The sequence below is a fragment of the Melospiza melodia genome, chromosome Z, assembly GCF_035770615.1.
Source record: "Melospiza melodia melodia isolate bMelMel2 chromosome Z, bMelMel2.pri, whole genome shotgun sequence".
Classification (NCBI taxonomy): domain Eukaryota; kingdom Metazoa; phylum Chordata; class Aves; order Passeriformes; family Passerellidae; genus Melospiza; species Melospiza melodia.
The window spans coordinates 10,669,333-10,684,929 of NC_086226.1; the positions used below are offsets into that span (position 1 = coordinate 10,669,333).

The following is a 15,597-nucleotide window of genomic DNA, read 5'->3' on the forward strand; positions in this document are numbered from 1 at the left end:
CTTTGAATTGGTCTTGTCACAATCCCTGTGAAGTTATGTTTTATCAGTACTTTATACCTGCAGTTAAAGCTGTGAATAAGGTGCTTTGTCATAGGAATTCTTTGACATCTAATAATAGAGCCAAGCTCATACTACTGCTGTTCCATTGATGCATATTGATTTGTTTTAATAAACATACTTAATTTGACCTTCAAGACCTATTTGTTTTGAAAATATATGTAGGAAAAGAATTCTGATCTTCCTGCTCTAAGATTTGCAGTCTGTGTTATTACTGTATATTTGGGCTGCAGTGAAATATATCTAGGGTCATGTAGTAATTAGGACTGCAGCATTGCTTGCAGGGAGGAAACTTGTTCTTCTTGCTTACTTTCTACTAGAGAAATTGTTTGGGGGAAGGATGGTGGAAGGAATGTATCCTGGCATGTCCAGCTTCAAGTTGAGTCTTTCTTCCTCCATTCCCTTCCTAAGATATGGGACTTTCATATGGCATCACTTTTGTATTTTTTTGGCTGCAGATTGAAGCCTGTACTTATCTTTGTTTTCTTTGTTAGTTATTTTCTATACTGTGCCTGTTTCAGAGTGAGTATCGAAAACGTGGATTCCAGGAGGTTGTCACTCCAAATGTTTTCAACAGCAAACTGTGGATGACTTCAGGGCACTGGCAGCATTACAGTGACAATATGTTTTCCTTTGAAGTGGAGAAAGAAATCTTTGCTCTGAAGCCTATGAACTGTCCAGGACACTGGTAAGTACATAGCAAATTCAGTTTACCGGAGATTGTGCTGATTAAAAAAAAACCCAAGTGAAACCCACTCTGCTTCCTTTGCCTGTGTAATGATAAGGATGGCTACCTTCAGTTATTCATTCTGTCAGGAATGATGTAATTATATGTCTTGCTGTGTACATGCTCTCTTCACTTGAGACACTGAGAAATCTCATGTCATTTTACCATCATTAGAGTGATCCCATCATTACTGGGGCATTGTCAGTTTTGTGCCAGTTCAGGCATTCGGCTTTTAAAGCTCAGTTTTAGGAGCTGTTTTATCTCCTTTCTGTGAAGAGGGGAGGGCCTACCAACTGTTGAAGGAGATTGTTTCCCTGACAAATCTAGATAAGACTGATGTCTCTGTCCAGATTACACCAGTGGCCTTACAGGCATGTGCTTCGTCACTGGCTGCTTCTCCCTGACTGTTCTTTGCTGAATTTTGGTTCTGAATGAGCTTCAAGTAATGAACTTTTCCTTCAGCCTTATGTTTGACCATCGCCCGAGGTCGTGGCGCGAGCTGCCGTTGCGGTTGGCAGATTTTGGTGTCCTGCATCGCAACGAGCTGTCAGGAGCTCTCACGGGACTCACCCGAGTACGCCGGTTCCAGCAGGACGACGCTCACATCTTCTGTGCTATGGAGCAGGTGGGGGCTACTGCTAAGTGAAACTGGGTAGTAAAATCAGGCAAACTGAAATTTCCATGTTTGAGACATGATTTCTGTTATCATCAAGATTGAAGATGAGATAAAGAGCTGTCTGGAGTTCTTGCGTACTGTGTATGATGTCTTCGGATTTTCGTTTAAGCTGAATCTCTCCACCCGTCCTGAAAAGTACCTGGGAGATCTTGAAGTTTGGAATCAAGCTGAAAAGGTAAAACAGTAGTCTTGTTCTTTTCTGTGATGTAAAGCTTCATCTTCTGTAAGACCTTACTGCCTTCTGGAAGGTAGAATGAAGCTGGGCTGAGCATGAGAAAAATCACTTTGATAATTGCCTTCAGTTCTGTCTGCCTGCTGTAAATAGTTTGCTCTCAGTACAGAGACAGTCTCCATGTAAGCATCAAATGAACTCTTTCTCCTTGTCTTTTTTTGATAATTAAAAAAGGAGGAAGAGAATCAGGTCAGGCAGCCCCTGTAATAAAACTTAGAGCCATCTCCCAAAAGTGAGGCTGAAAGGGATGGGGTTGGCGACTGCAGGTACAGTACTGGGGAGAAGATAGGGCAGGAATAGGCATTTGGTGTACCAGGGCAGATTTCATCTCAACATTACCTACAGACTTTGAATTTAGTATAAAAAGTTCTTATATCTTAGCTAATGCTTGTTTGGCCTCATCTAAAATGAGTACATTGATTTTGTGTGTTTAAAATCAGACTTTTTTTTTTTTTCTTTTTTTGCTGGTGCTCTTATAAATCTTCCCTTTTTCAGAAAATAGAAGTGTTTTGGCAGTTACTGAGAAGTAGTGAGAATTTGGTAGGGTCACCTATTTGTAGTAGCAGGCTGACCTGAAACTGTAATGTGTAAAGAAATGCTGAGTGTGTGTGTCCTTTATCTCCAGCAACTTGAAAACAGCCTCAATGCCTTTGGTGAGAAATGGGAGTTAAACCCTGGTGATGGAGCTTTCTATGGACCTAAGGTTAGTGTGTTGCTAACCCCTCCCTGGATTTCGTTTTTAATTCTGTTTGGGTAAGGCAAAAGGCTGGGATGAGGAAGAAGGAATATTTTTTTATGTTAGCCCATTTTAAGATGTTGTCTGACTGAAATTCGCTGTTTTTCCAGATACATGAACTCTAACATACTTGAGAGAGAAATAATCTTCTATGATTCTGGTTTTCACATAGTTTTAACTGCTTTAACACTCATTTAGTTAATTAAACGTGAAATTTATCTGCTGCTTAAACAGCTGACAGGTGGGTGGCATAAACACAAGGTGGCACTATATGACCTGTTTTAGCAGAGCAGCTTCTGCATTGCAAATAATCCTTTCAGCAGTGAGTGAATCCTGAGTCAGGAGAAAATCTAAAGTAAACTTTCTGGTTAAACAAATTTTTATTCCCTGAACTGCACAGTTTTGAAGTTGCATTGAGTTACTGGTGGTTTTTGTTAGTTTAAAAATCCCCATGCAGTGATCATGTGAATTTGTTGAGTTTCTTAAGAACAGTCTCCTTAGTTTAGACAGAGTAAATAGGGCTTTTTAGAAACTTCATTGTTATCCTTGCTCCTAAGGACACAGAGTATTATGAAATAGCTTTAAAATCTTTCCCTAATATGCCTTCACTACATTTATATTTGTGTTCTCATCTAGTAAGCTGGTTCTGATTTCTGTATTTGTATGCCAGTTGAATCACTTTTGGTTTGTGTCATTTTTTAGGTAAAATGTGTTACAGCAGCTCATATTTATTAATTTCTGTATTTGACTGAAGGAAGACAAATATACAGGAACTTTTGTTAACATTAATTAATCTTACATGTGCTCTTCATATAGTCTGGATTTGAAATGAAATAAGGTTGTAAATAATTTATTTTGACTAGAAGCTCTTTGATGACTAGCTGAATTCTGATAAATTGAATTCTAGATGCAAAATTGAAAGACATTTAGTTCTTGAGTTGTTAAAATACTGCTCTATTTGTTTATTACACAAATCAAAATAAGGCGTACTGCCTTAATATATAGCCTGATGTATACTGGTAAAATGATGAGTAAGTGAGCAATGTAATAAATAAATAATGTCAGGACACTATAAGTCTACTCTTTTCTGTACGTCCTCTAAGTTGTATCATAAGTGTACTCAGAATTTAAGTGTTAGATACAAAAGAAAGAGCAGGCTTCACTCATAGGTCAGAACAAGTGTCACTGATTGATAGGAGTTCCTGCTGGTAAGTGGACTATTTAACAGATTCTTGTCTCTTGTTCATGCCCTGAATTTGTAACACAAGCTGCAAAGTCCTCAAATACTGTATAATAAAGAAGTGCAAATTTGCTGCTTTGAGGCTGAAGAAGTCTCATTTGTGGGGAGACATGTTCAGTTATGCATTTATGTTCTGCTGTACTCACTCAGTGAAAAGGCCCATGAGAAAGTTCCAGGCTTTCAGACTCACAAAATGTCTGAGACATTAAATGTAGTTCCCATCTGATATATTATCTCTCTAGTTACTCACCCTGTTTTAGCTCTTAACATTTTTTGCATCAGAACCTGCAAATCATTTAAAGCCTGATGAAAGCTGAAGTAAAACTATGCTGCTTAAACTTTGAGTTTCACTCAATGCATAGAATTTCTCTGCATTGAGGGAAACTTTCCATCTCAAAACAATGAATTTGCTTTCAGAGGGAAGTGCTTATCTCTTAACTCTAAAAGTTTATGCCTTTTTGTTTTTCAGATTGACATTCAGATTAAGGATGCCATTGGCCGCTACCACCAATGTGCTACAATTCAGCTCGACTTCCAGTTGCCAGTCAGATTTAACCTCACCTTTGTCAGGTAAGCACAAAAGCTGGTGGCTTTGGTTTCTGTGTAATCTAACTTCAGTAACACAGGGATAAAGTTGCATCAAGACAAAAAGCCTCACAAAAGCATTTCTTTACAGCCATGATGGCAATGACAAGACAAGGCCGGTTATCATTCACCGGGCTATCTTGGGATCTGTGGAGAGAATGATTGCCATTCTAACTGAGAACTATGGAGGCAAATGGTAAGGTTGAAAATTTATTATTCCGGCTCATACAAACTCTTCATGTAGGAGAGAAATTAGCCCCAAGTACTGGAGAGTTAAGAGGGTCTGTTTGTTGCACTTGCTTGCTAGGGCAACATGCCTGGGAATACCACAGGGCAATTTCTTCTGAACCACTGCCTTAGATGTTAAATTATTCAAGATATGGGAGATTCTACAGGTGCAGCATAGAGCTAGTCTGCCCACAGCATATGCATTCCAGCTGCTTTTGCAGCAGGACCATCTTGTAAAGAGTCATTTATGTAGGTGATCTGCTTTACCTGTGTTAATACCCAGTAGGAGTGACACCTCTGATTCTGACAAGACTCAAAGATAAAGGTTTTCCTATCCTTAGTTAGTAGTGAGCTCAATCTGTTAGGCTTTGTTATCTGTCATAAAACACAACAGCAATATTCCCATCAGCAAGTGCTCATGCCCACGCTGCAATCCTTTTAGACACTCATTTCTTTTGGGGAAATAATGGTAATGAATATAGGGCTCTCATCACCTCTGAATCCAATCTGTGCAGCTGGCTTTAAGAGTCTCTTGTGTAGATTTTATTCCTCTCTGTAAATAGTATTTTTTGTAGTGAAAAAAACAATGAAAGCTATATAAACTTGTTTTGTTTGTTTATTGAAGGCCACTCTGGCTGTCCCCACAGCAAGTAATGGTGGTACCAGTGGGACCAGCGTGTGATGAGTATGCTCAAAAGGTGATGTATATGGTTTCAGGGCTTTGATTTCAGTAGATTGTACTGATCTGAAATACTTAGTTCTTAATGATTAATAGTATTTATTTCAGAGACGTATTCCAAGTCTTTGCAGATTACGTTGAGTCATTTTTTATATCACAGTGACAATTAGCCGCTGAAGTTGTAGAGCTCTTAAAGATAACCTGAGTTAGATTTTGAATATGTGAATAATAAATGTTGATCTTTGTGAGACTTTTATTTTTGGAAAACTTAGTTTTTCTCTTGCTCAGATCTGTCTTACCCTTCAGGTTCTAGTCCCCCATGGCCATGTGCCTCTTGCAGAGCAGTAAGAAAGATGAAGATGAGTCTTTGCAGATTTAGCATCCAGCACACCTCTGCCTGTAGTTCTTTCAAGCACGTTATATACAAATAAAATAGTTTGCAAATTTTTTTTTAAATGTCTTCTAATCAGTAAGCTCCATTACCCTGTTGCCTTTTACAGTGTCAGACTTACTACTCAGCCCAAACATTGGATGTTCACATCACTGCTTACTTATTTATTGTGTGTATAGTTGCATGATAGCTGATGTATTTTAATTTCTTGAAGTGGACTCATCTCAGAAGCCTGAACCCATGACAATGCCTTTGTTTTAGGGTTCAGATAATCTGAAATGGTTTAAATCTACAAGTCATGAATAGTTCATGGTCATGAATATCCAGTAGTGACAGTTCTGATATTTTTTCCTTAGGTCAGGCAGCACTTCCATGATGCTGGATTTATGGCAGATGTTGATGTAGATCCTGGGTGCACACTGAACAAGAAGATCAGAAATGCTCAGCTTGCTCAGTATAATTTTATTCTGGGTAATGTATTAGTTACCTTGTACTGGCTGACCCTTTTGTTACAGGATTTGATCATTTTGTGAGCAAGGCAGAGAGCTGTAATCAGTGTTTCAGGTCAGTTTGTTCCTGAGAGTTTCCCCTGCAGAGAACCTCTCCTGCTGGCATCATAGGCATTCCTGGTTTGGATAGCTGTCCCTGAAGGGAGATCACTGTGACCCAAGGCATTATTGATATTTTTGCTGTCTTCTGGTCAGCAGTATGGGGATAGATGGGAAGTCTCTTGTCCTTTATCAGTCAGGTTTTAAGTAATTTTCCCTCCTCCCAATAATTTATGCTCTTGCTTCTACTTCAGCAAAAGAAGTATGTTTCCATTGCATTCAGCCATAGTACACTTCTGAACTAGGCATGCATGCATAAGAGAAGCCTCTTTCAGAGAGAATGCAGGAAAAATTACAAACTCATCCTGAAGTACATGATTTGAAGCAGCATGTTAGTCCTGTTGTGTAAACTGGGGATCTAGCATTGGGCTTAAAGCCATCTGGGATCCATTAAGAGTAGAAGGAGCCTTTGACAGAGAAACTCTACCCTCCAAGTAATTGAAAGAATGGTGAAGAATCATTTAATTCCTTTGCCTCTTGTTTGTTTGTAGTTGTTGGTGAAAAGGAGAAGACAAGTGGAACAGTGAACATCCGCACCCGAGACAACAAGGTGCATGGGGAAAGAACCATTGCAGACACTGTGGAGAGGCTGCTCCAGCTGAAATCCTCTCGTTCCAGACAAGCTGAAGAAGAATTTTAACACCATCTGCTCTACCTGGCATATAAAGAATTTGTAGTTTTCCTAATTTAGTTAACCAGAGTTTTTGTTCTGAGCCAGATTTGAAGTATATTTCTCATTTGGACATCTTGCTCATTTTAATGGGGATCTTTCTTTAGTCAAAAATGCCTCTTTTTGTATAAAAAAAATCAAGTTTTTTGAAAACATTGAAGTAAAATTGCGTGGCTTTTAACCAGTGACTTATGAAGCAAGATGAAATTACTTTCTGTGACTGCAAGGGAAGATTGAAACATTAATCAGGGCTATTTCTGGCATTCTATCTGCCCTGTTAAGAATAACATACATTTTGATAACATATTTTTCATGTCAGTTTAACAATAGACCTCAGGCTTAAGAACCCAGATAGTAACCATGTGCTGCAGCAGCAGCTTTTGGAGTGTCTCCATGAGTGTCTCCATCCTGTCTCATGGTTTCTTACCAGCTGTGAGTATATTGGCTCTCCAGAGCTCCCAGTCACATGAATGGGGACATGAATGGAGGCTCGTGCTTCCATAGTGGTTGTTACCTCTGGCAGTGTCCCAGCCCCTGAAGTCAGGCATTCCTGACTCCACCGTGGGGCCCTGTGCCGCAGAGCACAGGGCTGCTAACCAGAGCCTACTGTGCCCCTTTCCAAAGGCAGTCTCTGAAATGTGCTGGCTCTGCAGGCAGGGGCCTCAGAGCTCTAGAAAGGGGATAACACTGTCTGGAAAACGCAGGGCACAGTAAGGCCAAAGCAGCAGGTAGTACTAGGAATAAAGGGTGTTTCTGTTCATATCTCTGAGCTGTCGTTGCAGTAAGAGCATCTCTCACAACACAAACAAGAATGTACTAGTGATCATTTCTTTAAGACAAATGCTGCTTTTGACTTTAATAGGTACAGTCCCATCCAGACTTCCTTCCCAAGCCTCTAATCCAGGGTATCACTTAATTAGCAGCTCTTCCTATCTTACTGCTGAGGGCTCTCATCTATTGATTCTGGGTTTGGGTTGGGATTTTCTTCTACATCTGGCTAACAAAAGGCAAATGTCTGTCACTGAAAAAAAATAAAATCTTGATCTGAGGTTTTTTTTGCATCTTTTTTATTTTATTAATCTTAACTAACTTGAACAGTTTGGTAAATGAAACTGTTCATTTAAAAAGAAAAAAAAGCTATTGCTACAGCCTAAGCAAAGATCAGACAAGTCTGAGGACAGGTTTGAGCTCATTCACCTTTTGAAAGCCTTCATGTCTTGCCATTTCCATTATTGTCTGGTCAGAAGCATTTCATCCTGCGTTTTCTCACCTATTTTACTTGGGGGTGATGGTCACATCTAATCAGTATTTGAACCCTTAGTGAATTCAGACTCAGCAGACTCTAACCCCAGCAATTCTCTGCAAAATCTATTTCATCCTACTTTCATTCATGGCGATTAAAGGTTCCATCTAACTGCTGTGGGGGGAAGAGGGAGAAATTGATTTTTCCCTGCCTTGCTGCTTTCAGAGTTACTTTTGTAAGGGTTGTTATTTTCTGTATTTTGCACCTGCTCTTCTTTCCTGAGAAGTGGCTGTTGCCCATGCAGTCACTGCAGTGGAAGCAGATGTCAGCTATCCCTGGGGCAGCAGGACTTCATCAATTGGTGAAGCAAACCCAGTGTAGGTACCAGTGGCCCAGAGTAAAGGAGCCACTAGCTCTGTTTCTCTCTAGAAATTGTGCTTCATATTGCCTTTCCACTGGTGTATTTGTTGATTTGCAGAGAGCTCTCCTTTTTTTTTGTGGGGATCCCTGGGCACACCAGACTGCCCAGGTTGTGTAGTGAGAAGCTGGAGCTGTAAAGCAGCTTTTTATGGCAAAGCAGGTGTCAGTTTTGGAGAGGCTGTCCCTCTACAGCAGCCTCATTTGCTGAGATTGTGCTCTTAAATACCAGCAGAGCAATGGGTATGTACTGTGTGCACACATTTCTGGAAACACTGCCCAAGGCAGGGTTCAGCACAGCACAGAGCCCCTGCAGGGTGCTGACAGGACTGGGGTGTCTGCCTCCAGATCAGCTCAGCGCGGTTCAGCTGTGGCTGTGCACAGGAATAAAGCTGGCTCTGAGGCTGTGCTGCCCCAGCCCTTTCCCTGCCCGAGCACAGCCTTCAGCAGTGCTCTGATGGCTCCATCTGGCTGCAGACAGCACCCCAGGAGTTAACGTCATAAATCTTCCTAGCATGTACCAGCCCAAGAAGCATCTGGTATGCAAATATTACTCTGAGTCAATTGTCTTATTCCATAGATAGTGACAGCTGAGGGCCTGATGGGCTCTCCTTTATGGCAGTGCCAGCATGTCTCCTTGAGTAAGGACTCTGCTCAGGGGTAATCCTTGAGGCTGGGAGAATCCTTGCCACAACCTGTTCTCAGCAAGTGATTAACAGCATGCTAATACTGGCTGAGTGGTAAAAAAAGATGGATTGTGCCCATGTAATCCTTTAGACAGAAGCTGTTGACTGAGTCTGGGACTAAACCTGAATCCAGCTGCACCTAGACTCCCCTCAGAAAGGAGTGTTGAATGCCTGGGACTCCTCCCTGAACCTCATGACTCAATGGCAGTAGGGTCTCCCTACAACAGTTTTGCCTGATCCTGTTCTTTATGCAGTGAAAATCAAGTGTATCTTGACACTGAGTCTTGTTAAAGCACTGTTGTATTTACGATCAAGCTTCATTAGATCACTGTTTTACATTGATAAACATATTGCTATTTCTTGGTTACAAGTGCAGTGCTTCATCTATAGCACTGGCCTGGCACAAGCAGCACATTCCCTCCCTTGGTTCAACCAGAATTCCTCTTAACAGTGGCTTTGGTCACTGCTTACCATCCTTGGTAGCATAAGCTCTCCCCCAAGTACTGTGTGTGTCTCCTAAGGCAAGATAATGCAGTTTGGCTGTCATAGATTGATGGTGGGACCACTTGTCAAGCAGGAAAGAAGCTCTTAAATAATTCATTCCAGGAGAAGGCTGAAAACCACCTCTCCAGTTTGGCAGGGCCTGCTCTGATTGCCAGCATTAGGTACGAGACGTTCAAGTAATTTGCAATTTGCTTTTCTCTCTGTATATCCCTAGGAAAGTTTTCATGGGCATTTCTTGGTGAGTATTTGGTAAGGTATGTCTCCAACTCGGCTTCACAGCAAATTTAGTTTGACAGAATCACTGAATATGCTGAGTTGAAAGGGACCCACAAGAATCCAAGAAGTTCAGCTCCTGGCCTTCCACAGGACCATCCCCAGAGAGCACACCTGAGGGCATTGCCAAATGCTTCTTGAGCTCTCTCAGGCTGCTGCTGTGACCACTTCTCTGGGGAGCCTGTTGCAGTGCGCAGCCACCCTTTGGATGGAGACTCTTTTCCTGATATCTAGCCTAAACCTCCCCTGACACAACTTCAGGCCATTCCCTCAGTTCTTTCACTGTCACACAGAGCAGAGATCAGTGCCTGCCCCTCCTCTTCCCCTCATGTGGGAGTTGTATCTGCAGTGAGGAGTCCTCAGTCTCTTCCAGGTTGAACAGCCCTAAAGACCTCAGCCACTCCTTGCATGGCTTCTCCTCCTGACCCTTCACCATCCTCATGGCCATCATTTGGATGCTCTTTAATGGTTTCACGTCTTTCTTACACTGTGGCACCCAAAGCTGCCCCAGCACTCGAGGTGAGGCCGCCCCAGCTCAGAGCAGAGCAGGACAATCCCCTCCCTTGCCCGGCTGGTGATGCTGTGCCTGATGCCCCCAGGGCAGGGCCGGCCCTCCTGGCTGCCAGGGCACTGCTGGCTCCTGTTCAGCTCCCCATTGACCAGGAGCCCCAGGTCCCTTTCCATGGCACTGCTCTCCAGCACCTCCTTCCCCAGCCTGTCTGTTCATGCAGGGCTGTCCCGGCCCGGGTGCAGAGCCCAGCCCTTCCCCTTGCTGAGCTTCATGCAGTTGGTGATTGCCCAGTGCTCTCATTTGTCCAGGGCCTCTCTGCCCTCAAGGGAGTCAACAGCTCCTCCCAGTTTTGTGTCATCTGTGAACTGGCTTAGCATCCGTTCCAGTCCTGTTTCCAAATCATTTATAAAGGTGTTGAATAACACAGGGCAGAGGATGGAGCCCTGTGGAACCCCACTGGTGACAGCTGGACATTTTGTCCAGATCCTGTGAGAGACAGTATCGAAAGCTTTGCTGAAAAACAAAAATTGAGAAGGCACATGGAATGACAGGGAAGGAAGATACCTTATTGACAGATCATCCAACTATATACAAATAATGTATGGCAGTAATTTCTGTATCTGTCAGGAATCACTGTGCCAGGATTCAGTGTTCTGTGTAGCTCCTCAGTACTGCAAACTTCCTGGAAAAGTTTCCTCTAGAGCAGAGCCACCTGGATGCTGCTACTACAAAGGGTAATTCCAGTAAGGTGCTCCCTGTCCTATCTTGGGATGATAATACTTACTCCACTGCACCACTGGGTCAGTCTGATGCAGTTGCAGTATTGAGATTCAGTCAAATATCAATTCCTCTAGAAGCAGAGGAGGAGAACCCAGCTGTGAGATAAACTATTGCTGTAGGCACCTTTACTCAGTCTGTCTTGCCTGACTGCATTTTTCCTGACTGCATCCAAACCCAGTCCATATATGCTCCTTGATAAAAGAGAATTGTTTCACTAAGTGACTTCTTCATTGTAAGACTAGACCAAGATTAAGTGGTCTTTGAAAACTCATTTGAGGCCTTCAGCTCCTGTCCTGTGTAATTTCCTTATTGCCTTCTCCATTATTTCTGAATTGCACAGTCATCTCTGGCAAAAATCTAAGCAATTGGCCCTCAAATCTGACAGTGATGAAGTGATGTGATGAAATTGAGAATTGCTAAAGGTTACACTTATTTTTTAAAAAGATAGAATTTAGTGATTGGTGCTTAAAGAGAATTGACAAAATCATTCAGCCTTTCTACACACTAGTGCTTTCTGTCTGCCTTGGACAGGAATATTCTTTCAAAGTTGTCTGGATGTGGCTGATGCCTTGTTAACCACTGTGAGCGAGCATGTTCACACAGAATGAGACACTTTTGGACTTCCACCAAAAGTTTTTTGTTTAATTTTTTTCTTGGAGCCTCTGGAGGCTACAAGGCATGCATTAACAGCTTCTGATAAATCACTGCAAGAACGTGTGCTCAGATAAACTGGAGCAGCCAGGGACATTTTGTAGCGTTCTCAGACATCAAGGGTAAATCATCTGGGCTACATGTTTAGTTTCAATACATCAGGTATCTGTATCCTTCTGAAAACGGCATCCTTCAAACTGGATCACAAAGCTCTTCTGTGAACAAAAAAAAACCTGCTCTATGTTGCCCAGAGGGTAGCTGTGAAAACTGGGAAAAATACCACTGACCAAACCTAAAATTTTCAGCATCCCAAAAGGAAAGAAATTATAATTTAAAAAACAAGGAAACACCATGAGAAGGACCCAAAAAAACCTCAAAACAAAAACAAAAAACAAATCTATCTATCTATCTATCTATCTATCTATCTATCTATCTATCTATCTATCTATCTATCTATCTATCTATCTATCTATCTATCCATCTATCTATCTATCTATCTATCTATCTATTCTATATGCCAGTTAATCATGACAGAGATGCATCATGAGACAGCCTTGTCTTTCCCCAGAGCCTTTAGAATTGCCTCTCTGAGATCCACACAAGACAAGGAGAAACTGGAAAGAAGCAGAGATGAGACAACAAAGTATGGAACAAAGACATGCTGTGCTCTCCCTGTTGGCATCCAGATGTAAAGTACAACTAAGCTCCTTGGAGTCAGAACATCCCACCCTGTGAAAAGTTTATCTCACTAGATTAGAATAGTTTGGGGCTGACACTTAGAACAGCTTTTGCTACACATCACAAGAGGAAGCAGGCTTTTAAACCAGACTTTCATTGATTTTATTGCATTCCTGAAGCATGACTCTTCATTTTTGAAATATTCAGAACTTACCCTTGTACACTGAGTGTGTAATGGCCACATCAGCACAGGTCAACTTAATACTCTGCAGGAGCTTAGATGCAGAATGACAATCTAATCATGTTTGATGTGTGGTTTTCCAATTGCATGCTTCAGGGACAGATTGTAACCTGTCTAAAGCACATTGGCAATAAAATGAAAATTTCTCTGTGTTTTTCCTTTACTGGGATACAGGCACATAAGGACGTGAAATCTCTATTCCCTGAGTATCTGCAAGGATGTCAGGCTGCACACTGGAACAGCTTTGAATGAATTTGATTTTTTGGAAAGGCACCTTTTGTTGGTGCACTCACTGAAATGTCAAACTGTGTTGAATTGCTAAGCATACCTTTCCAAGAAGCCATTGTCAGCTGAGATTTAATATCATACAATGACATTTCTCATAAACACTCCATTTAGCTATGGGAAATGAGATCACACATAAGTATTCTGAGTTCTGCTCCTCACATCAGGACAGGTGTTGCCAGAAGAGTGGAGTCTAAACACCTTCAGATCATAATAACAGCACAAAGAGATTAAATACAGAGTTTATTTAGGAAAAATATTTCTTGGGATTTTTAAATCATTTTATGTCTTTGAACAGATAATCCCTGAACTGACTGTACATGTATTGTATCAAGTTTCTCCTTTCTGACTAACTCCTCAGCATCAACTATTTGTATCTTTTCCTTCCAGAGATTTTTCTGAGATTGTTCACAGGGTGGAAATTAGAATTATTTCAGAATGTTTGGGCTTTACTTTCCAATGACAAGTTAGTTTTAGTTGTTTTCAGTGTCAGACTTGTTCCACAGAACAAGACTTTCAGGCTCTGACTAGAAACGACCATCAAACAACAAATCTCTGTTTCCTCACAAGATGCATTAACTTGTGTCATCCTGGATTTACAGGTGGGAATTCTGCAACCAGCTGCAGCCTGGCCCTGAAATACCTAAATTGTAGGGGAACTGTCCTACTAATCTTGAAACTTGCTGCTTGTCACACCAATGGCACATCTGAGTCCCTGTCCCAGATGTGCCATTCCCTCATTCAGTTCCCTCCTCTGCCTGAATGGGTTCAAACCCAAATCCCCAATATCCAAAGAAGAGCATATTGAGAGTTCAGGGTATCTCCTGTATAGAAAAAGGCATGAGAAAAGTGGAGACAGTAAGGAAACAGACAAAACAGGGCCTGTGCTGCCAAACAGATCTGAGATTCCTGTTGGGGATTTCAAACACATTTATACTTTTTCAGGAAGGAGATGCTCTCTTCTCACCACCAACATATAAAGCTAGAGGTTTTCTATTTCTGTTTTAACAAATCTTGAACTCTCAGCAGCTAAATCCTGCATTTTCAAGATGCTCTATGCAGATCTGGCAAAGCACAGAGTGCAATACTTTGGTGTATGGCTTTTTGTTCCCAACAACATGCTTTGCAAAGCAGTGCTCTGCTTACAGGATAGTCTCTTATCCTGTAATTAACAAACTCATCAGAACCAGTGTCATAAATCACTGATAAAATAATTTCAATCATCTTTATGTATGGGAGATAATGCAGGGGGACTATATGGCAAGCTGTCTCTCTGATTATCAGTGTTTCCAATTGAAAGTAGCAGCTCCAGTTTGTGACATCGGTCTGCACATGATTAAGATACACCAAAAAATGCTACTTTGCTTTCTGGTCATTGAAGAAAAGCAAGTATTGTTTTGCTAAGGAATAGTGCTACCCATAAAACTGTGAATGGAGAGAGGTATCAGTATGCATTTCATATTTCATTTTCAGCATGTCTCATCACAGTAAGTGAAGAACTGCTGGAGGTCAGAACACTGACAGCATTCTTGTCCAGCTTTGCTGTAACCAGGATAAAGCACTGCCACTACTGGGAAACTGCAACAAGCACAATTCAGCTTTCCTGAACAGCAGACAGGAGGCAATTTGGGCTTGAGCTGAAGTGAGAGGAGGAAAAGGATGCAGGAATTGCATGAGAGAAGGACAAGAAAAGAAAGAGACAGCTGGGTACAGCAAACAAGGGAGTGCTTTTAAACTCAGACCTGGAATGGAGAAGCAGAGTTGTTACCTGCCTGTTTACATTTCTGTGCCACTTTGCAGCCAGCACAAGGCAAGACTCCAGGCAGAGGCAAAGCCAAGCTCTCATCTCTTTGCATGGTTTGCTTTCCTCTTCACTTTCCCTTTCACAAAAGTTCTTTGTCACACTGCTGCAGGAATTATACCTGAAACAACCAAGGTGCAAGTGAGGACAGCCCAGGAAGGCTGTTCCAATACCCCAACTCAGAGCTGAGTGAGCAACTGCTGATAATCAATTTTCCTTTCCAGCTTTTACCCAGATTTCCTGGCTAATGGAGAACCTCCTCCACAACAGCATCACCTCTGCAACCAAAAAGGATATGTCAGGAATTATATCTCCAAGGTCAAAACTCTTTTCCCCTCCCTCTATGCTGAAGAATGTGCTGGCCTCCAGATACTGCTTGGTTATGGAGCAGAGCCTCCGCCAGGAGGCTGAGCTGAGTGCAGCTACCACGCACCCACAGTCAGTGCAGAGCAGTGTTGATGGGCTTGCTGCACTGGGGGCTGCTGGGGAAGCACAGACACCTGTGCCAGGCCCACAGGGTGCTGGGGGTGTGCTCTCCCCTCTCTCCTAGAACAGATGGCTTTGTAGATAACAGAGGAGGTGGCAGTACAAGCTGAGCTGCATGTGTCCACCCCAAACAGGGGCTGTGACACCTCTGCTCTCGTTTGTGTCACGAGCTGCCAGGTGGGGCCTCTCTGCAGCTCCTTCCTGTTCCCCAG

At 42.1% G+C, this 15,597-nt stretch overlaps 1 protein-coding gene across 2 annotated transcripts in view; it reads left to right on the forward strand.

Annotated features, from left to right (window-relative positions):
- The window catches only part of TARS1 (threonyl-tRNA synthetase 1), a 28,699-nt gene extending 20,822 nt beyond the window's left edge, over positions 1 to 7,877 (forward strand). For both annotated transcript variants that reach the window (XM_063181465.1, XM_063181464.1), the window contains exons 11-19: positions 579 to 745; positions 1,247 to 1,409; positions 1,498 to 1,635; positions 2,318 to 2,395; positions 4,138 to 4,238; positions 4,345 to 4,449; positions 5,107 to 5,179; positions 5,908 to 6,022; positions 6,651 to 7,877. In XM_063181465.1, coding sequence (XP_063037535.1) covers positions 579 to 745; positions 1,247 to 1,409; positions 1,498 to 1,635; positions 2,318 to 2,395; positions 4,138 to 4,238; positions 4,345 to 4,449; positions 5,107 to 5,179; positions 5,908 to 6,022; positions 6,651 to 6,799 — 1,089 coding nt within the window. In that variant the 3' untranslated portion in view covers positions 6,800 to 7,877. The remainder of the gene's footprint in view (positions 1 to 578; positions 746 to 1,246; positions 1,410 to 1,497; positions 1,636 to 2,317; positions 2,396 to 4,137; positions 4,239 to 4,344; positions 4,450 to 5,106; positions 5,180 to 5,907; positions 6,023 to 6,650) is intronic.
- Positions 7,878 to 15,597: the final 7,720 nt, after the last annotated feature.